Source organism: Biomphalaria glabrata, chromosome 7 (assembly GCF_947242115.1).
Source record: "Biomphalaria glabrata chromosome 7, xgBioGlab47.1, whole genome shotgun sequence".
In the NCBI taxonomy this organism is placed as follows: domain Eukaryota; kingdom Metazoa; phylum Mollusca; class Gastropoda; family Planorbidae; genus Biomphalaria; species Biomphalaria glabrata.
In genome coordinates, this window is record NC_074717.1 from 48,054,766 (window position 1) to 48,077,564 (window position 22,799).

General features: G+C 35.1%; 2 protein-coding genes across 4 annotated transcripts; one reads left to right on the forward strand and one right to left on the reverse strand.

Annotated features, from left to right (window-relative positions):
• Positions 1-918: 918 nt before the first annotated feature.
• Positions 919-13,811, reverse strand: LOC129927276 (protein PFC0760c-like). Of its 3 annotated transcripts, none has more exons than XR_008778918.1 (3): positions 6,602-6,919; positions 3,341-3,401; positions 919-2,814 (listed from the first exon to the last, which is right to left on the reverse strand). XR_008778918.1 is itself a non-coding variant. In XM_056035631.1 (3 exons), the coding sequence occupies exon 1, from the start codon at positions 13,017-13,019 to the stop codon at positions 9,651-9,653; it is 3,369 nt and encodes a 1,122-aa protein (XP_055891606.1). In that variant the 5' UTR covers positions 13,020-13,811; the 3' UTR covers positions 919-2,814; positions 3,341-3,401; positions 7,876-9,650. The 3 variants fall into 3 exon arrangements, 2 of the variants coding, with proteins under 2 accessions (XP_055891606.1, XP_055891605.1); XM_056035631.1 differs by lacking the exon at positions 6,602-6,919 and adding an exon at positions 7,876-13,811; XM_056035630.1 differs by lacking the exon at positions 6,602-6,919 and adding an exon at positions 7,769-13,811.
• Positions 13,812-15,582: 1,771 nt separating this feature from the next.
• Positions 15,583-16,350, forward strand: LOC129927164 (uncharacterized). Its single transcript, XM_056034408.1, has one exon. The coding sequence runs from the start codon at positions 15,583-15,585 to the stop codon at positions 16,348-16,350; it is 768 nt and encodes a 255-aa protein (XP_055890383.1).
• The last annotated feature ends 6,449 nt before the right edge of the window (positions 16,351-22,799 follow it).

Here is a 22,799-nt window from a genome sequence, read left to right on the forward strand (position 1 = left end):
ACAGAGGATCTAGACATTAAAATATTTATGCTAAATAAATTTTAACTTTGGGATGCTGTGGGTGAGAGGTTAAGTGCTTGTCTTCCAAACTGAGGGGATCTAAGGGTTCAAATCTTGCTGAAGAATGGGATCTTTGATTCTTACGATGCCTGAGCCCCTCCTGCCCGAAGCTTACTAGTTAAGGCGCCAGTTACTTGCCTTTACCCCTTCTCCTGATAGTGAGAACAGTTCCACCGGACTCAATATCTGAGCCACACATGAAGGCCATGAGTTGGACTGGTTGTCAGAGGCTATTCGAGATGCATGCCATTTGGAAGCATTTTATAGGTAGTGGAGTGCTTTCATCCAGTACCACTTCCGGCAATAACAACCTTGCTGGCTACCCACCTAGGAGAAGGAAAACTCTGAATTCAAACCTCTGTTGCTTTGCAGCTATACCCAATCATGGAAAAGACTTCGGGAGTCAACCCTGAGGAAAAATCAGGAGCTGGCGACCCTAAGGCAGTTTGCAGCACCCAGTGCTACACTCTGGCAGAACCTGCGACGCCGCTAACCCCAAACTGTATCGGCACTGCCGTTCCTTTGGATACATCAGCTGCATGGAGAGGGAGGAACTGATGTGTGGGCAACATCGTTCCAACCACAGCTAATGCCCAGACATTCATCTCACCGAGATGATCCATAGGAGGCCATAGAATGATGCCTGAGAGTCCAACCAAATCTATTGGGCACCAGACAGTGGTTGGGGAAAGTAACGCTAGTTGGTCATTGTGGTACTTTACTTCTTACAGGGTCATTATCTGTAGATAAAAGTTGCATTGTATAATACGATTTTTACAATAGAGTTGGGTGGCTAATATGATTAAACACAATTAAACTTCAACTATAATTCACAAAAGTGGACTAAACAAGAAGATGGAACATATTAAAACTCTTTTATTGTCTCCCCTACTTACTATTATTTTCTCTAACATTGAACTGGTACTCTTGTGTTCAACATTCTAGGCCATTTAGAGTAGGGTCATAAATACAATTGACTGATGTTTCACAAAACCAATGTTTATGTAAGCATCCAATGTATACATCTCATGACAGTGACACATACATTATATAACAAATAGCAGTATTAACCTGGATTTTAATAGCCAAGATGTAGGTTTTGTTTCATTTAATTTTTTTATTTGAAAAATATTTTATTACAATATAATTATTCTACAATGCTGTCAGAAAGCAAACATCCCAGTCTACAACATAGTGCCCCCCCCCCCCCACCCCTGGGTCAAAACAATTAGGCTTCAAGGAAGTAAGAAAACAAGACTTCATTAGGAATGGAAAAGCATTGCTCTAGTCTTGGTTGGGAAGAGAGTCTTTATGACCATGTCAACAATCCCAACATTCTGTTTCACAAATGGAATGGGGATTGTTGAGTGTGGTAAAGAGCAGGAAGATGGCAGGAGTTCTTGGTGTGCTTAGCAGTCTGCCAATCTCTAGCCCCCGTGTCTGGAGCTTCTGAAGCATTGGAAATAGTAGTGTGATACAGACACCAAGTAGGATCTCTTCCAGACAGAACAATCATTTCAGTCAGGCTGGTGAGAGGAAGCTTTTGTTATTTTTTGCTGGCCTATTGTTTCACAAGCCTTCAGTTCAACTCTTCAGACAGTTTTGAAAAAAAGCTTCAATGAACTAAAAAAGCTTCAATGAACTCAAAAACCTTAGACCATGTAAAATTTTATAAAAAGAAGAATTCCATCAAATCAAATCATAGCTATGTATACAAATTCAGCTTGTAAGTAAAATTAAAACTTAACAAAAATGTAAAATAAAAAATTAATAAAGTACAAATTTAATGAAACCTCTGTGGTTTTACACAAATACTTTTTAAAAAATCATGATAGAAACTAATGACTTATACATGTGACCAACACAAATCATGTCACAAAAAATTACATTATTAATTCAATAGATTGTGCACACACAAAATGAAGAAGCAATAAAGTATAGCTCGGGAAGAATCAATTCAAATGCATTTTAGCATCCAATACTTTACAGTTTATATTTTTAATAATAACAAAAAGCTTTACGCAGTTTATAGTTTGTATGATTGTGAAATAGATTAATGTATGAACTTGGTTGTATATAAACTTTGTACATTGTCAATATCTATATGTTACAACATCTAATCACAGAAAAAATATACCAAGACCACATCATAGCATCATTATCAGAAAGACAACTACAGTGGTATTTAACATTGAAATCATGTAAAAAATTAAAAAAAGGAAAATTCCAACCTTAACAGCTAATAATCAACCTTTGCATAATATACACACTATCCATATGGATATTTACAACAACAAAAACAATCAAAGCTAGCTTTCCCAGTTCAGTGATAGGATTCCAAGGTTGAGTAAATTACTATTTTAATATATATAGAGATTTTTTTTAAAAATTTTGCTACAAAATTTCAAACATCTTTTTTACTAACATAAAATATAAATTTTTAATGGTACAAAATAATAGACTGGTACAAAATAAAATAAAGTGAAAAAGAAACATTTTCCTAAAAGAGAAATATGATAATTAATGAAATGGTGGATACTTGAACATTCATCTGTCTAGTGGATACTTGCACATTCAACTGTCTGGTGGATACTTGAACATTCATCTGTCTAGTGGATACTTGAACATTCAACTGTCTGGTGGATACTTGAACATTCATCTATCTGGTGGATACTTGAACATTCATCAGTCAGGTGGATACTTGAACATTCAACTGTGTTATTGCTTTAAAAGTTAATAAATGAAACTTTTGCGCTGAAAAATAATGATACAAATATGTAATTAGTTACTAGCTATTTGAATTGTATATAATTATTAAATACATCTTGACACTATCATAATGATAACCATTCAATATGCCCATTTCTTCCCAGATTCAACAAATTAGAATCTTTCAAAGATAACAGAAAAAAAAGAAAAGTTTTTAAAGAAAACTGATTAGATACTTAAGATTAAAAAAAGGACTCCTTATGACAAGGCAATTATTAGTTGTTGAATATAAACTTAGCAAGTTGCAAAATACCATAAAATCAGTTTTTCTAGTTTTTGAGATCTAAACATGACAGTCAGATGGTCATACTACCACACAAAACTAATAGCAGCTCTTCCATTTTTGTAAGCCAGTAATAATAAGGCTTGTCTAAGAGTCCGAAGATTAGCGAGGAATGCAGTATTTCCCGTGGCTACACAGCCCCAGCTGTGTCCTACATATTTTGCCACATCCAGGGCAAGATAGTAAAATATGTCTATAAACAACTTATATAAATGTTTATTCACAAACCTTCTATTTACTCAACTCTCCTTGGCAACTTTGACTTTGTTAGGTCAACATATGAAGGGGCCTTAAAAAAAAACAATTTACAACTCATGTTAAAATGTCATTGCATAATTTTATACAAACACTTATATTAGAGCTATTGTTAACTTTACAAATATATTATAGTTACTGTTGATGTGTGTTTTATATAGGTTGCACCAATCGGTGTTTGGGAGTAACATCCTTTGTAACTGTTGTTGTCAACCAATATGGCGTTAGATTAAACAGCTGATTTCATAAACAGCTGATTTCATGTCTTATAAGTTATATCCAGAGTCTTGTTATTATTCGTTCATAATAATCAACATGGTGGCAGCGGTAACAAGAACTATATTTAGATTTATATCAGTGATATAAATCTAGTTAAATTTAAAAAAAAAAATAGATCTAAAGTGTAGATCTAGAATCTAGTAGATTCCAGAGTCTCAGTCTAGAATATTATTAAATATATATATAGAGGCTCAGGGTTATTCAGTTACGGTAGATATACTATAGTGAAGTTTTCGTGGAAGATGGCAGAAGGTCTACTTAAACCACCAACAGAGTTAAAAGTGACTGAAGGTAATGTCAGTGAAAACTTTCGCCAATGGAGAAGACAAGTGGAACTGTTACTGTTAGCAATAGAAGCTGAAGAAAAACCTAAAATCAGACAAAAAGCAATAATATTACATTGTGCTGGACCTCAGGCCCAAGAGATTTGTGAGCAGTTGCAGCATGATGAGAATGAAGACGTAAATGACCCGCAAATATTACTAAAGAAATTACACGACTATTACAACCCCAGAAAAAATGAAGTTCTGGAAAGTTTCAGATTTTGGAACATAGAAAAGGTGTCATCTTGTGATGTGTTCATTACGCAGCTTAGAGCTCAGGCTGAAAAATGTAATTTTAAAGAAAAGGATAGAATGATTAGAGACAAGATTATATTCGCTGTGGAGAAAAGATTGCAGGAGAGATTACTGAATCACGATGATCTTACCTTGAAGAAGTGCATAGAGATATGCCAAACATACAAGCAAACTGCAAAAGGATTGGCAGAGATAAATAAGGAAACTGTTGTGAAGAGAGATAAGATAGAACAGAAGAAAAATGACAACAGAAACAACCTAATAGATTGCTGGTTTTGTGGAGGCAGACATGCAGTGAACAGAACAGCATGCCCAGCTTGGGGAAAAAATTGCAATAAATGCAAAGGCAAAAATCATTTTGCAGTTAAGTGTAAGACTAAGAATAAAATACATATGCATAATGCAATGGATGAATTTGACCAAGAGGAACAATTAAACTCAATTAATGTGTTAAACATAAATAGGGTCAGAATGACAGCACTATTCATAATAAATAGTCAACAAATAAGATTTCAACTGGACACAGGAGCAGATGTTAACATTATATGTAAGAAATACGTTAAAAAGACACAAATTAAGAAGAGTGTTCAAACATTAACAATATGAAATAATTCCAAATTAAAAACCGAGGGCACTGCTAACTTAATAATAACAAATCCTAAAAACAAAAAGAATTATTTGTTAACATTCACAGTTGTAGAGAACCACTATCAATCCTTATTAGGCGGTGAACATGCCAAAGTTTAAGTCTGATCACATTAAATGAAGATAGATTCATATCACAAGTAAACACAATGGATTGTCATCTGGGAGATTTAGGTGAAACATCATTAACTATCAATGAGAACATAGCTCCGGTGGTATCACCTTGTCGTAATATACCATTTGCATTTCAAAAGAAAGTGGAAGCAGAAATAGAGACATTAGTAAAAAGGAAAATATTAATTCCTGTAAATGAACCTACAGATTGGGTCAGCCAGATGGCTGTGGTTCAAAAGCCAAATGGGGATTTAAGGATCTGCATTGAACCAAGACATCTAAACACTGCTTTAAAAAGAGAACATTTTAAGTTACCAACTATGGAAGCTGTAATGCCACCGTTCCTAAATGCTAAAATATTTTCTAAATTGGACGTAAAGGAGGCTTACTGGCATGTACGTCTAGATGAAAAGTCTAGTCTACTAACAACCATGATCACACCATATGGGTGGTACAGATGGTCAAGACTTCCTTTTGGACTAAGTGTAAGTGGAGAAATATTCCAGAAGAAGTTAACAGAAGCATTGTTAGGATTAGAAGGATGCATTAATGTGGCTGATGATATCGTGATTGTGGGATGTGGTCAGTCCAAAGAAGAAGCAGAAAAAGATCACTCTGACAAACTGAAGAGATTAAGAGAGAGATGCAAAGAGAAACGCATTAAATCAAATGAAACAAAAACAAAAACAGTATAGAAACAAGACCAGATAAGTTTCATGGGACACTGCATTAGTGCACAAGGCATAAAGCCTGACACAAAGAAGATCAAAGCTATTCTGGAAATGAAGAAACCAGAAAATAGCCAGGAAGCAAGAAAATTATGTGGAATGGTGCAGTATTTGTCAAAATTTTTGAACAATCTAGCCGAAGTGTCTCAACCATTAAGAGAACTAACAAAGAAAGATTGCAATTTTAGATGGACTGAAAAATGTGAAGAGGCATTCAACAAGATAAAAACAATGATTACCAATACTCCAGTTTTTATATTCTACAACCCTGACAAGAAACTGGAAATACAAGTGGACAGTAGTCAACATGGACTTGGAGCTGTACTAATGCAAGAAGGACAACCAATAGAATTTGCCTCTAGAGCATTGACACCAACTGAAAAACGGTGGGCTCATTGAAAAAGAACTACTTGCCGTGGTTTTTGGGCTAGAAAGATTTAATCAATATACATTTGGAAGACATGTCATAATAATAAATGATCATAAGCCACTTGCAAACATCTTAAGGAAGCCTCTAAACCAGGCTCCAAGAAGATTACAAAACTTGATGTTAAGGAGCAATCGTTATGATTTCTCATTTCAGTGGGTAGAAGGAAACAGTTTACACATTGCTGACACATTATCACGACTGTGCAATCAAGAAGAGAAGCAAGATGAAGTTTTTAACATATGCCAGACACAAGTTGTGGACATACCGGATCCATTATTAGAAAGAATAAAACAAGAAACAGACTTAGATGACACATTAAATAAATTATCAAAGCAAATTATGAATGGATGGCCTCAAAGAAAACAAGATTTAGACAACATGATAAGAACATATTTTGATTTTGCTGATACTTTGGGACTTAGTAATGGAGTAATTTTGAAAGGAGAAAGAATAGTCATACCTTTCAGTATGCGTCAAGAAATGAAGAAAAACCTGCACACAGCACACATTGCATATGATGGAATGATGAGGAGGCCCCAACAGACGATATTCTGGCCAGGCATGGCTGATGAAATAAAGCAGATGGCAGACATGCACTGCTTGTCAAGAAAGAAAACCTATGAACCAGAGAGAAACACTTATACAACATGATGAAGGAAATGTTCCATGGGAAAAAGTTGGAGCTGACCTGATGGAAGTGGATGGAAGACGGTATCTAATTACTGTTGATTATTACTCTAATTTTACTGAGTATGATTATCTTTCAACAACAACATCACAAGATGTGATAAGAAAATTAAAAGGACAATTGTCGCTGCCTAGTTTTAGTTGTAGGCATGACGACGTGAATGTGTCCGTGTGTTGTAGGTATTGTTCCTTAAGTAGATACTCTCTCATACGCACTATATTTGCAGGTGCGTGCGTATACTAGCGTACTCAATTCTTCAAGCACAAACGTTCCGAAACATTAATAAATGCTCTTGTAGCAGACGATAATTTTATTATACATAAAATATAATTCACAAAATATACTGGCGACTTCAGCCGTCACAAAATATAAACCAATAAATACTGGCTGCTCATGCCATGTAGAATAGGTAATCACATCAATGAAATGTTCACAATATAAGTCCGAAGAAATCTCTCAAGTTAACATAAGATCAAATTCATTAAGGTACATATTACAGACAGAGAAAATCGTACATCCACTCTCTGCTGGAGTTCTTCACTAACTAGTTAACATTGACCCTTATTTTAGAGTCCTTTAACTTATTCATGTGTTCTCAGCACGGAATATTACAATGGGTGACTGAGTGTCACATCATGTCACAGAGGTTCTAAAACTGGACTGTGACATACGCCCCACACTCCAAAAAGATTTTTGACCAAAAATCTTTGACAAGTATATTTTACATCAATATCACTGAACAAATATATATATGAGCTTAGTACCTTATTCCATGAAGTGCTGTAAGTTCACTTCAATTGCTCATATCATCTTATATAATCTTAGTAATTATGTATAACATCATATAAATTACTGAGTCCAAAATGTATAATCATTTATATACTTAATTCACTGAGAGCAAAATCACTGAAATATCACACTAATTGTAATGAAAAGTACCTCCATCAAGTGTTAACAGCTTTATGCATACATTTGTACTGAAAAAATTTGTACATGCAATCACATGCTAATCAATATAAAAAAGGAAAAAAATATATAAGTTATACCACATCCAATGTTTTACTATAATTGTAGATGCACAACATTATCAATGTGTATCATTTGACACACTGAGTAAATTTACTCAAAATGATTACAGAAAAAAATTAATGTTTATTTACAATTGTGATGTGCTGTGTCAAAATATTATTCTAAGTTTTGCCATCATCAAGAAAAATAAAAAAAATTAGAGACATGTCAATCCAGTTCAAGGTTGACCTTGCATAAGACTACTATAAATAGTCTGAGTGTAGTATTGAAGTACAATAGTAAACAAATTTCCATGTTTATAAACATTCATTGTAGTATTCAGGTATGTAAAAAATTTTAGACAATACTTACATCTGTGAGTTGTTATGAAAAAAAATTTAGGTCAACAGTTCAAGTAGTTCACTGTTGTTTACATCTCATTGTTTACATTGCTGTGCATGATCAGTAATAAAGTACAATATATACACACAAAATAAACACATCTGGTATTTGTCATATTACAAGTTGACAATAAAATACAATGAGTAAATAGATGATCTGTTATTGATCATAAGCATAAATGTCATCATGACCCAAAAGAAAAGTGTAACAATAAAGTGTCATGACCTATTTGAAAAATGTGTAGAATGTTAATTTGCTTAGTTGACTACTTCTACTTGTTTCTAAGTGATTTTTACTGCTTATTTACTCTATCAGAATGTCCTGGCTGATGTGTTTAATGTCATTATTATCACTTGCTTCATTTTCATGTATTATGTATCTGGATAAAAAGTCAGCTATTACATTTTCATGTCCTGGAATGCTTTGTAAGTCAAATTTGTAATCTGAGAGAATGAGTGTCCATCTGTTTATCCTGTCATTTTTTAGCTCTTTTCTTTTTAGTGCCAGTAATGGTTTATGATCACACTTAATGCTGAAAAATCTTCCTAACAAGTAATTCTTGAGTTTTACAACTGACCATACAATGGCTAATAATTCTTTTTCAATCACTGAGTATTTTCTTTCTGTTTCAGATAGTGTTCTACTGATGTGTACTATTGGCTTAAAAAATGACTCTCTTTGCTGTAGTAAGCATGCCCCAATACCAGTGTTGGAGGCATCAGTGTATAGTGATATTGTTGATGTTGGGTCAATACTGGCTAATTCTAGTTTCTCATTAAATTTATCTTTTAAGTTGCTTAATGCTAGTCTACTTTTTTCATCCATACAAATTGTGTTTCCATGCTTCTTTTTAGTAAATTCAACAAGGGGTTCAATTATCTGTGCATAATTTGGAATGAACTTTCTATAAAAGTTGCAAAGTCCTAATAATGATCTCATGTCTTTCTTAGTCCTAGGTTCTTTTATGTTTTTAATCTTTGTTAGGTTTGTTTCAGTGGGTGTGATTTTGTCATTGGTAATGCAATATCCTAAGAATTGGATTTCAGGCTTGGCTAGGTTTAATTTCTTGGGGGCTAATGTCATGTTGTGTGTTCTTAGTCTTGAAAATATTTGCTCTAGTACATGAATGTGTTCCTGTTGTGAGTTGGTGAAAACACAAATGTCATCTACATAAGACAATACATTATTTATGCCTTCTAATAATTTTGACATGCATTTCTGAAATGTGGCTGTACTATTTATTAAGCCGAATGGCATGACATTCCAGACATAGATACCTTCTAGGCCTGGCATAGTGCATTTGAATGCAGTATATTCCTTAGAGTCAGGGTCCATTTTAATCTGCCAGAAGCCTCTGTTTAAGTCCATTGTTGTGAATAGGGATGATTTACTTAAAGTTGTAATTATACTGTCAGTGGGGTTCTGGGTCTATGATTGTGCATTTGTTTATTTCTCTAAAGTCACAGCAGATTCTTACGCCACTGTCTTTCTTTTTTACAATGACCATGGGTGATGCATATTTACATGTTTCTGATCTCTCTATCTTCCCATCTTTGATTAAGTTGGTCATTTCTGTTCTAACTAGGTCCTCGTATGCTTTGGGGATACTATAGGCTTTTGTCTTAGTTGGTAGTGCTTTGTTGAGTTTTATTGTGTGTTCTATCAGATTGGTACATCCTAGCTTTTGTGTAATTACATCACTATATTTAACTGTCAAATTCTGTAACATATCATTTTCAATATTTGGACTACTGTTGTGTGTGGTGTTTATGGTGCTTGCTATATGTTCTTGTATGTTGTGTTTGGTTTCTACATCAAGTTCAATTATATCTGTGTCAGTTATTTGTCTCTTATCCAATTTAACAAGTTTATCAATATTGAGTTTGCATTCTCTACCATCTTTATCAATGATGTACACTTTGTTATTAATTCTCTCTATAACTTTAAATGGTCCCTCATTCTTATCTTTACAGTGTTTGTTTTCTATCTTAACAAAAACTTGGTCACCTACATTTAGTGTTCTTAGTTTTCTATTTCTGTTTTTTATTTTCCTATGCCTTTCTAGATTTTTGTCCATGTTTATCTCTGCTAGTTTTATTCCTTGTCTAAGCTGTTGTTTGGTCTGAATTATCCAAGGATGGTACTGTTCTATGTTCTCTAAGTTTAACATGTTGTCGGCCCATAACTCTAATGGTCCTTTAGGTTTTCTGTTAAATACAAGCTCATAGGGGCTGAATTTGGTGGTTTCATGGATGCTAGTGTTGTAGGCAAATATAGCATAGCTAAGAGTCTGGTCCCAGGTACTCATTGAGTCTCTTTCTAGCTTATATATCATCTGTTTTACAGTTCTGTTCCATTTCTCTATGACTCCATTTCCCTGTGGTGAGTAGATAGTGCTATGGACGAGGTGGATGTTAGTCATTTCTGCAAATGCCTGGTTAAGGTGGGACTTAAAGTTTGATGCATTGTCTGACAGTAACTTATTAGGGAATCCAAATTTAAGAAAAAGTGTTTTTAAACAATTACATATGTCAATAGCCTTTATATCTTTTAGAGGAAATGCCTCTGCCCATCTAGTGGACATGTCAATGATACCCAAAATATATTTATTCCCTTTACTGCTGGTAGTTAGGGGTCCCATTATGTCCATGGCAATTTTGTCCCAAAAATAGTGAGATTTATCTGATTTTTCTAATGGGGCTCTAGTCACTGTTTTTTGTTTGGCACATTTTGTGCAACTGTTTACATAGTTCTTAATGTCCTTTCCCATCTTTGGCCAGAAGAATTTGTTGGCTATCTTAGTATATACTTTTTTTTTTCCTAAGTGTCCTGCTGTGGGGTCATCATGTGCCATATTTAATATTTTAGCTCTTAAAGTTATAGGGATCAGGATTTGAAGTCTAGTACAGTTTTCTTTCCTGTTGTATCTAATGGCTAAGTTGTTAATTTCTATAAGGTGGTTATTTAAATTTATCTTGTTATAATCTTTGCTTAAGAGGTCTTGTATTGTGGTGTCATTTTTCTGCATAGCTATTAGTTCCTCCCTAGTTATGCCTATTTCATTAAGTAATACAGTGGGGCATTCTATTTCTGGTGTTATTTTTTTGTGTGATCTGGTTTCAACTAATAATGCCTCATGCTTGAATAGGGAATACTTTTGTCTATCTTCCGCCCATTGCATAACTTCTTCTAGTGTTGGATCTTTTACACCTTCTACATTGCCTATTATTAGATCTTGTGCTGGGGTGTCCATGACTATGGCTTCTAGTTCTCCTGTAATACAGGGTGATTCTATTAGGACTTTAGCGGTCTTGCAAATATCAAATTTTTGTATGTTTGCATAGGTCACTTTTACTGTAACTTCCAGATACTGTCCTGGTTCAACTAAAGAGGCTTTAACTATTATTGCCGTGGCTCCACTGTCACGAATTGATCCTACTTCTTTAGAATTGACATAGGATGGAAAGACTTTTATTTTGGACTTATTTGATTGCATATAGGCTACATTTTCCTCTCTATGGGTGTTGGTGTTATTGCCATTGTTGTTTCTATTGTTTCTATTTCCGCTATTGTAGTTGTTTGGGTGGTTGTTTGTGTGGTAGTTAAATTGGTCCCTTCTAGATTGTCTGTTGTTTCTATTATAGTTATTGTGTTTGTAACTGTTTGTAAAATTTCTTCTTTCATTGGGACTTGCACTCTGGTGTGGTCTATATGGTCTATTATTGTAATTATTATTGTGCTTATAGCTGTTTGGGTTGTAGAAATTAGTGTAGCTTCTGTACCTATAATTGTTATTGTAGTTTATAGGAGCTTTGCATTGGTTTTTCACGTGACCTCTTCTCCCACAATTGAAACAAGTCTTGGTGTTAGACCATTTGTATTTATCATTGTTGTTGTTGTTGGATGTTGTTGCTGTGGCTGCAAGTTGGTATAGCTCTCTTTTGTCAATGGTGTGTCCAGGGTGACTGTCTTTAAATAAATTTAGATTCGTTATCAGTTCAGTCTCTGTCTTGATCTTTTTTTCTTTAAGGAAAGTAAATACCAAGTCTGTCACGTTGTTGAGGACATTGTCAATAAGTAGCATGTCTAGGATTTGTGTCGGGTCCTTGATGTCACATTTTGCTAGCTCTAACCATTTTATCATATTAGTCCTCATGTCGAATATTATTCTATTAAAGTCCCCATCTTTTTTCAATTTAGTGTCCCTGAACAGCTTACGATAGAAGTCTGAATTTTTCCCGAAGTGCTCTAGTAATCTAGTCTTTACTGCCGCATAGTCTTTCTTTTGGTCTACAGTTAAAGTGGAAATGATGTTGAGGGGTTCTCCCGACAAGTTTGCTAGTAGGTGTTTGGCCATGTCCTCATTGTTAAGATTATAAGTTGAGGCAATATGCTCAAATTGGACTAAATAGTTTTCAAGTGTTTCATCTTTTGAATTGTATTTATGGAATTTAGAGATGAATGGCTTTGTTGTAGACTGTTGGGTTATAATGTTGGGATTTGTTTTGGCAGCTTCTAGTTTGGCTAACTCTACTTTGTCCTGGCTTTCTCTTTGTTTAGTTTCTAGTTCTTTTAATTCTTTTTGATGAGCTCTTTCAGCAGCTCTTTCTTCCCTATCTTTATCCTTTTCTATTCTATCTTTTTCTTTATCAGCCCTATCTCTTTCCTCCCTTTCTCTCTTTTCAGCCTTTTCTAATTCTTTTTTGATAAATTCCTTTTTCTCATCCCCTTCTAGTTCCATGACTTTCACTAGTTCTAAAATTTTGTCATAGGAAGACATGTTTAATGCTTAGTGTGCTCAAAATAATTAGTTAATTAAGTGAGGAAGAATGTACTGTGTTATGCTTATTAATACAGTGTGTGTCAATTATTTTACATGTGTGTATTATACAATAATAAAAAATTTCAATCAATGGTTATAATGTAATGACAGAATGTAATGAGAATTGTCAAACAAATGTATCGATCTAGATCAAAATTTACTCATTAGTTACTCAATTATAAACTATTCAAATTCAATAGTCATAAATATCAACATATGTTATACATGTGTGCTGTTGTGCCGAAGTAAAATAGTAAAAAATGTAAATTAGTAAAAGAAAGAAATATATGTACAGTATAAGTAAAAGGACAAACACAGAAACAATATAGAGAACAACACAGTCTGCTTTTAAAGAAATTAATAAAAAGTAGAAATGTGACAGGAGAAATACAGATATATGGATACAGGACTTTTAAACAAACAACAATATAGATACAGATTAAGTACACTGACAGAAATACAAACAAGACTCAACAGCTAAATAAATATTTTCCCACTATATTCTATGACCTCCGTACCAACAAGGAGAGCCTCAAACGCATTGGGCCTTATAGAGGTTAAAGAACAAATAGGATAGACCCTAATAGATCCTATTGTTATGATACCCTCAAAAAAACACGTAGAGAAATGAAATCAAAATATGGCTCCAAGAATGCCAAGAGTTATCAATTACTAACTCTACTAACAATCAAGTTTAATTACTGCTATATCAAAGCAAAATCCATGTACTTTATAATCATATGCATGTATTTAATTAGTTAATAATGACTTACAGACTCTTTTCTTGTTGACTAGTGTAGTTTAATCCTCTTCTCTCTTGTAGCTTGTCAAATGCAATTACAGCTTGAGTGGTTCAATAATCCATGTATAAGTAATCCAATTTAAGAATACACGTCACTATGAGCATTAAAGTGGTAGTAGAAAAATAATCCAGTTCAATGCCATAAGATGGCTCAAATTTACAATTAATACAAGTTCTGTCAAGTACTCCAAAATAATAATCCACAGTGGTTAGGAAGTTCACAACTAGGTAATCCAAGATAATTACTTACTAGGGGCTTCTGTTAGTTCAAATTAATATAATCCAGTTCTTGGAAAAATAGAACTTGTACAGTTACTTGTATATTAGGCTATGTATTACTCCTAAGTAGCCCAAATAAATAACATCAAATCAGGATATCCATCAGTATGCTGAAAAAAAAATATTGACCATAAGTAAGAGAATGTCTCAGCTGAGAGCTATTTCTCTACAAGACCTGAATGGTACGACCATGTCAAGGTGCGAGTGTGCCAATGATGAATAGTGGCGAGCACTAGTGATGAAGCGGTGTATCTGTCATCAAACGATGTCTTGAATGGTATAGCTCTTTCTTTCAGACGACACCTGTAGCTCTAGTTAGGAATAGAGTCGTCTTCTGCTTTCGGTTTCACACAGGTGTCACAGGTAGATCTAGGAACAGGGTTGATTAAGTTGAATGGATCTCAGCATGCAGATGTAGAATAGCTTTGGCAAAGCTATTTAGGTTACTTGAATGATTCGGTCTGCATGTAATGGCGTGACTGGTGTTGATGTCTAACTAGTTTATGATGACCTAGATCTAGTTAGAGATGACCTGAATTTCAACATGTGTTGGAATCTTGTCTAGCCAGTGGCGATCAGGCAAGTGCGTTCTGTGGCGTTTTGACACCGAGTTCAAATCTAGATCTAGTGATGTTTTATAGCTTGCTTTATTACAGGTTGGACAGCAATGCCTTGTAAATACCTTGATTTCCTTGTAGATCTTGTGGGCAGACTGGATTTGGTCCTTGTTTAGTTAGACGCCATCTTGAGAAAAAAGTACCGGTCTAAGGTGTAGTCTTGCGCTGTTTACTATAGAGGCAATTGAGATCCGTTGAGAACGTGCAGGTTCACTTGTCTTTTAAGACACCTTTACTGGCCACCAAATGTCGCTGCCTAGTTTTAGTTGTAGGCGTGACGACGTGAATGTGTCCGTGTGTTGTAGGTATTGTTCCTTAAGTAGATACTCTCTCATACGCACTATATTTGCAGGTGCGTGCGTATACTAGCATACTGAACTCTTCAAGCACAAACGTTCCGAAACATTAATAAATGCTCTTGTAGCAGACGATAATTTTATTATACATTAAAATATAATTCACAAAATATACTGGCGACTTCAGCCGTCACAAAATATAAACCAATAAATACTGGCTGCTCATGCCATGTAGAATAGGTAATCACATCAATGAAATGTTCACAATATAAGTCCGAAGAAATCTCTAAAGTTAACATAAGATCAAATTCATTAAGGTACATATTACAGACAGAGAAAATCGTACATCCACTCTCTGCTGGAGTTCTTCACTAACTAGTTAACATTGACCCTTATTTTAGAGTCCTTTAACTTATTCACATGTTCTCAGCACGGAATATTACAATGGGTGACTGAGTGTCACATCATGTCACAGTGGTTCTAAAACTGGACTGTGACAACAATTTGCTCGTTTTGGTGCTCCAAAAATGTTAATAACAGATGGAGGTCCACAATTTAGTTCAAATGAGTTTTTGAGATTCACAAGGCGATGGAACATCAATCACATCAGATCAGATCCTGGTTATCCGAGAACAAATGGGAAGGCGGAAGCTGCTGTAAAGATAATGAAGAATTTAATACTGAAAACTAATCATAATGGTGATGATCCATATGAAGCTTTACTGGAACTCAGAAATACACCTCAGAAATGTACTGGATTTAGCCCAGCTGAAATGTGCCTCAAAAGAAGTCCTCAGACATTAATTCCCAGCACGTCAAAGTGTTTAAGTGAACATGTTGTAGCTGAGAAGAAAGAGAATTACAAACGACAAGTAAAAAGACAATATGATAAGCAAGCTCAGGATTTACCAAAACTCCATCTAGGGCAAACTATTTATTACCAAAACCCAGGTCAAACTGGATGGTATCCTGGAATGATCAGGGAACATCCATCTCCAAGATCTTATAAGATCAAGGGAGATAATGGAGGACTCTACATAAGCAACAGATTTCATATTAGGCCAAGTAAAACTATTTTGAAAGACACTGACACAGATGTCTATGATGGGAATGTCTTGGATGATGATGATGATAATGAAAGGCCAGATTTCTCTGATAACTGTTCTCAACATGCATCACAGTCTGAAGTAGTTTCTCATGTACCAGACAATAATTGTGATAGAAATATGCCAACAAGAACTAGCACTCGAGAAACAAATAGACATGTGTGGCATAGGGATTATGATATGTACTAAGAATTTTTATGACAATATTAATATGCAGGTTGAAATATTTATTCTATATGTGTCAAACTCTCAATTGAAATTTATTTTTATTTTTTTAGTTGTTATAATATTTATAAAATATGATGAGTTATTAATGTTTGTTATTTTAATTGCAAATATTTCTGATATGTATTTTGTTAGCTATAGAAAGGGAAGGATGTTGATGTGTGTTTTATATAGGTTGCACCAATCAGTGTTTGGGAGTAACATCCCTTGTAACTGTTGTTGTCAACCAATATGGCGTTAGATTAAACAGCTGATTTCATGTCTTATAAGTTATATCCAGTCTTTTATTATTCGTTCATAATAATCAACAGTTACTAGATCCTATCACAAACTTTTACCTGGTAATTTGGAGTACTCTTGGGAGTTCAGAGCAGACTGTCTGGCAGTTTCTGTCTTCTTCAAAACAAAAAAAAAACATTTGAACTGTCTTATCCTCACTAAATATTTGTTTACATATTGAAAAAAAAAAAACAACAACCATTTTTAGCATACATTACATGATATAGTAGAGAAGAAAGGTTTGCTGATCAATTAACTTAGGAACTTAAAATGTCAAGCTTAAACTTTGTTCTGACACATAATGATACCTAGACATAGACTCCCAAATAGCTAAGACAGAATGACCAAAAGTGTCTGGCACAGAGAAGCCATCACCATACAAACTTAACTAGAGGTCAGTCTGACTTTTCCTCTCAACAATTCTCTATACTTTGAATCATGGACAGTGTATAGAAGGCATGCCATGAAGCTTAGCTCTAAATGATAGAGCATATGGACACCACACTATGAGAATAGAAGCACAAACTGCAAAGGATAAAGAAAAAAAAAAAGCCTTGAAAGAAGAAAAATAGAAATCCACACAGCCTTACATTTACCCAGTATGCAGCCAAACATTCCAAGCTCATCAGAAAGGCACAAAAAAATGGAATGTGCCACCTAGAGGACAGATGTGTCCTATGAATTATAATGAACGAACTATACATTAAATATGATGTGAGCTGTTAATAGATGTTTTATTTTAGATGATTCAGACAAGAAAGATGATGCCTATTATAAGCTATCCTGACAAGATCAATGCCTAATCTTTCGACTCAGGACTGGACACAACGGAATGAGACAACATATGTACCGGAAGCTCAAAATTGGAACCAGTGAAATCTGCCTATGTGGAGTGTCACCAGAGAATGTCCTTCAAAACTGTTCTCTTTACCATGAGGCCTGTACAAGACACTGACCTCAAAACTGACCTCAAAACACTCCAAAAGAAAGAAAACTATATGGAGAGATCCCTGATTAAAACCACTGCTCAGTTGATATAAAAATATTGGTTAAGTCATCTGAATGCTCCAGCATAAAAATAAGAATGAGGAAGAAGAAGATGATTCAGATGATCCTTCAAAAAAGCCAAGGAAGGTTTTGAAAGATTTTTTAGCCTTTAAAAAAAAAAAAACTACTGATCAAATACTTTTACATTAAGGTAGTAAAGTAAAACAAACAAGAAAAATGAGCCTTACCTGAGCTATGTAAAATGATGCCAAAAGATCAGAAAGTCTTACTGTGCTTATAAACTGAAAATCAAACAAATATTTTAAGATAATCTTAAATGTAGCAATTGACTTTGTATAAGTATGGGTTGAAATGACACTAGAGATGTGGGACAGGTTTCATTCAGTAGGCTAGGCTCATTTTCAATTATTCTAAGAATATTTTTTTTTCCTTTTTCAAAACCCATCATGAATTGGACAGGTGAACATCAGGGCTCTGTTGAAGCACATTATAAAAGAAACTTATTTATCTGAAATAGGGAGCTAGCCTTTCCTGAGCTAGCCAGGAAAACCAGTGACTTGGCAGAATTTAAGTCATTGGTTAATTTGCATGACTAAATGCATGACGCATAGGACGTAATCATGTTCTTTTTTGAAGTAACGTCTGTATTATATAAGATAAGATAGGGAGGCTTTGTGCTTAGTTGAAATGCACCTGTACCAGAACAAATAACAATTTTTAAAACCAATTAAAACAAAAATGTTGTTTTTTAGTACTTTTCATAAATATAATCTTTTTTTTTTTTTTTTCAAACATAGTTGGGTTCTTTGGGTAGATTAATTTAAATTGTGGGAGAGGTACTATTACTTCATGGTGTAGTAAATGACATATTGATTAATTATTTTGTCATGAGTGTGCTAACAATTAAGACAAATGAGAAGCAACCTTTTTTTTTTAAAACTTAATTAAAAGAAAAAAAAAACTTACTGTAAATCAATTAAAATGACATCTTAGGTCCCTCAAATTCAATCCCATCAAAACTGTAGAAGAGAGATGTTTCACAATTATTAAGTTATTGGAGCAGCTAATAGAACAATATAATCTCATTGACCCATACAAATGTTATTTAATCAAACACTTTTTGATAATTTGATAAAACACTCATTTTTTTTATTAGAAAAAAAAAATTTTGTCCCATAATAAAAACTGTTGATAGAAAAAAATTAACAATTTGGTTTTAACCCAATATCTGTAGACTCTAATAGTAGTACTAAAAGAATTACTTGTCTAAATGTTCAATATTCTAATACAACTTTGTAATTCCAACATATAAGACACAAAGTATTTTGAAACCCCACTGTTTTGAAAATACATTTGATCTGAGTGAGATAAAGGGAAGTGAGACTACACAGACAAATCAATCATCTTTTCTTTTTAAATAATTTACTTTCCATTTTAATTCTTGGAATTATATTAAAAAAAATGGGAGAATAATAATTGTAACAGTAGTTTTGATACATTTGTGTTTTATTTGAAGAGTTAAAAAAACAGTACTGAGAAACTTGAAACAAAAATGTACAAACTTAAAACAAAGCGTGTAAATGTAAAGTAAGAACTATTTTTTTTAAAACTCATACCTTTATTTCAGCAGGGCGGTAATACTTTCTATTTTTGTCCTCTATAGCTGTTTTGTACCTATCTCTAGGAAAATGTTTGATACCAAAGTTGCCTTTAACTTGCGAATGACCTTCTCAATTGTTTTCATTCTAACATCATCTTCATTTACGGCTAATGCAGGCCAACCTACGGAGAGGCATCAGTGTTCTGCGATACAAAAAAAAAAAAAAAGTCATTTAGAAAAGTTCAAGGATACAAGAGTATGCAAATATCAAGATCCAGGACTCTTACACATTTAAAGTTCACAAGATTAGGTTTTGAGGAATATACATGGCAGCAGAGTAGTCAAGTGCTTGGTTTCCTGATGAAACTGACTAGATCTCACATTATGACATTCTTCTTCTTCTTCTAGCCAGCTTTATTGCTGCTGAGCTGTGAGCTCTTTTGCAGACTGTGCCAAGGAAAAAAAGTGTGCTGTTTTCTTCAGTTGTTCAGCACTGCCGTACAGGGTGTTGGTTATGTTGGGCTGTAGTGGAAGTAGGGTCTGCCTAAGGTGGATTAGGGAGGGGCATTCAAAGAGGATATGGTTTACGGTTTCAAAGGGGTGGGCGCAATGTCTTCAAAGGGGTAGTTGTGTGGAGTTTATTTTGTTCAGGTGGTAATTTAATAGTGGTGTGTGTCCTGTTCTTAGTTGGATGATTGTAGATTGTTCTTTGCGGGGGAGGAAGTTAATACTGTCCAGTTTGTTAGGCGTAGTCATTTCTCTGTACATGGCTCTGCCTGTGTTTCCTGATGCCCATTGGTTGAGCCACTCCTCTTTGTGATTGTTGACTAACATTGACCTTAGGGTGAGGTAGTTAACAGGTCTATCTGGTTGTTCCATAGATGAACCTGCCTTTGATAGCTTATCTGCCTTTTCATTTCTCATGATGCCAATGTGTCCAGGGATCCACTGTAGTGTAATATTGATATTTAATTTTGATATCATCTGGTGGATTATCACAATGAGTGTTGTCAACTCTCTTGGGCTGTTTAAGGTGCTGTTGTTAAGTGCTTGCAGAGTAGATTGGGAGTCTGTAAAGACAACAATATCTGATGGTGGTTGCACTCCTTCATATAATTTGTTTTCCACTGTCTGGAGTGCTATGGTAATTGCCTCAATTTCAGCTTGGAAGTTTGAGCAGTAATCACCATAGGGTGCGCTTATCTCAAAGTGTTTATTTTTAGGGAAGACCAGGAAGGCACCAAGACCAGCATTGATGGTAGCTTTGAAAGCCGATCCGTCTGTATAAATATGGATAGCTGTTTTTTGATAGCTTTCGATTGTTTCAAGCGTGCCTACTTTGAGCTCCAGTGGATTTGATTCTTTTGTTAAGGTGTTATTTAGTAAATGTGTTTTGATGGTTGGTTGTTTGTAGTTTAGTCCGGGTGTAATGTTTGAAAACCTGGTAATTTTTTCTCTGTTATTGGGTAGGTGGTGTTTTAGGGCTAGTTCGTCAGTAAGTTGGATCAGAGTCCTTTGCTTTTTTTGGTTGTTTTTCCTATTTCTCTGTGTTAGTAATTTATTTGGATGATCGTCTTCCAACCTTCTGTATCTCTCAATAGCTTCTAATGCTGCTCTGATGCACCTTAACTTAAGAGGTTCAATATTGGAGTCTATTTCACAGGCTGCTGTGGGAGTAGTTCTCATACCTCCACTAATTAACTGCAAGGCTTGGTTTTGGATTGTATCTAATGATGATTGATAGGTTTTGTTGGCAGCTACTTGTATGGAGAGACAGTTATCCATTACAGATCTGACATATCCAGTGTATAACTGTCTTAAGGTTTTCTTTTCAGCTCCCCAGGATGTTCCTGCTAGGTGTTTTATTATGTTTAATCTTTGTGATTTCCCCTTTCTTTTAAATCTGCCATAAAGTGTTTTAGAGACAGTCTTTGGTCTAGTTTTACACCAAGATATGTTGGATTTTCTTCTTTATTTATTGGCTGAGAGTCTATTTTTAGGATGTAGTTTCTTTTTGCTGTTTTGTTGCTGTGGCTAAAGATTGAATAAACTGACTTTTCTTTGTTTATTTCCATTTTCCATAATTTTGAATATGTGGAGATAGTTGTGAGGGCTCTATTTAGTTTGGCACTGGATATTTCTCTGTAGTCCAAATTAAAAGGTCGTCTGCATAAAGTGCCTTATTGACAGAAATGAGGTCTGGGAGGTCATTCATGAAGATTAGAAAGAGAGTGCAGCTAAGGGCTGAACCTTGTGGTAGTCCTTCTTCCAAACTTTTTTTTACTAGCGATGGCACCTTCGAATCGGGTTTGGATGGTTCTGTTTTTTAAGAATGCCCTGATCCAGCTGTACATTTTTCCATGGATGCCCATTTTTTTCATCTTCAAAAATAGACTTTTTCTCCACACTCTATCATAGGCTTGCTGCAAATCTATAAATACTGCTGTAGTGTTCCAAAGGACTGTCAATGCCGGTGGTGAAAGTGGGGATAAGCACCCACTTTCCAAGAAATGCTCCCATGGCTTGCGTCTCTAAATGCCTCTGACAGTCAAATCCAGCTCCTGGCCTTCACGTGTGATTTTCTCAAAAATCCGGCGGAACCTGTTCTTACAAACTGACAGGAGAAGGGATGAAAGGCGGAACACTGGCGCCTCAAAACCAGTTTAGCTTCGTGTTGATGGGGCACGTCAGCCTAAATAACGCAACCCATCTAGGAGAAGGAAAACTCCAAACCTCCACTCTGTGGCGATACTCCCCCGTGTGGGTATAGGGGCTTGGAAATGACCAAGAGAAATAAATAACCCCACTGCCTTTCCACTTGCATTTCACTAAGTGAATAATAGTGGACCTTCCCCCCCTCTAGGTGCTTTTTGACGGAGGTCTGGATTGCACTACACCAGACAGAGGTTCTAATACATTCTAATACTAGACATAAACCCATCATGAAGTGTTTTTTTTCTAAATCTGGTGAATGTGATATCGTGAAGGGGCCTGGATCCAGGATGTGATGATTCCACAGAGCATACCCAGGGCACAGTCCACTTTAAGCTTTCTACTGCAGAAAAGTTCCATTTGGAGAGCTCTATGGATGGCGGAGAATGGACCATTGGCCAACCCCACCTTGTCCCATGGATATTCCGGTTACAGTCTTCAGACCTAGATGTTTCCTTTTATGTCAGTATTGGAGAAAATTGCCAAGACCGAAAACTCACTTAAAATGCGGGGACTATATATTTATATATTTTAAAAAAGCCTGAGGAAACACCCAGCCTACACTAAATGCCAAGGAATTTAACGAAATCCATACGAGCTCAGACGTCGCCTCGTAAAAGGTCTGCGCATGGCAGTTTCTTCCAGGACTGCCTGTGATAAGTCAGCTACTGGAAATAAAAAACAGACTAGCAGCAAACACCTAAACCTTTTGCAACTCAACATCTAAACAAGACAACAGAACTCCAACACATACTCAAGAAGCATGATATACACATAGCGCTATTACAAGAAACACTACTGCCCAAGAAAAAAA

Coding starts and splice junctions, on each gene's coding strand:
- LOC129927276 (XM_056035631.1), bottom strand. CDS start 13,019: ATGTCTTCCTATGACAAAATTTTAGAACTAGTGAAAGTCATGGAACTA.
- LOC129927164 (XM_056034408.1), top strand. CDS start 15,583: ATGTTAATAACAGATGGAGGTCCACAATTTAGTTCAAATGAGTTTTTG.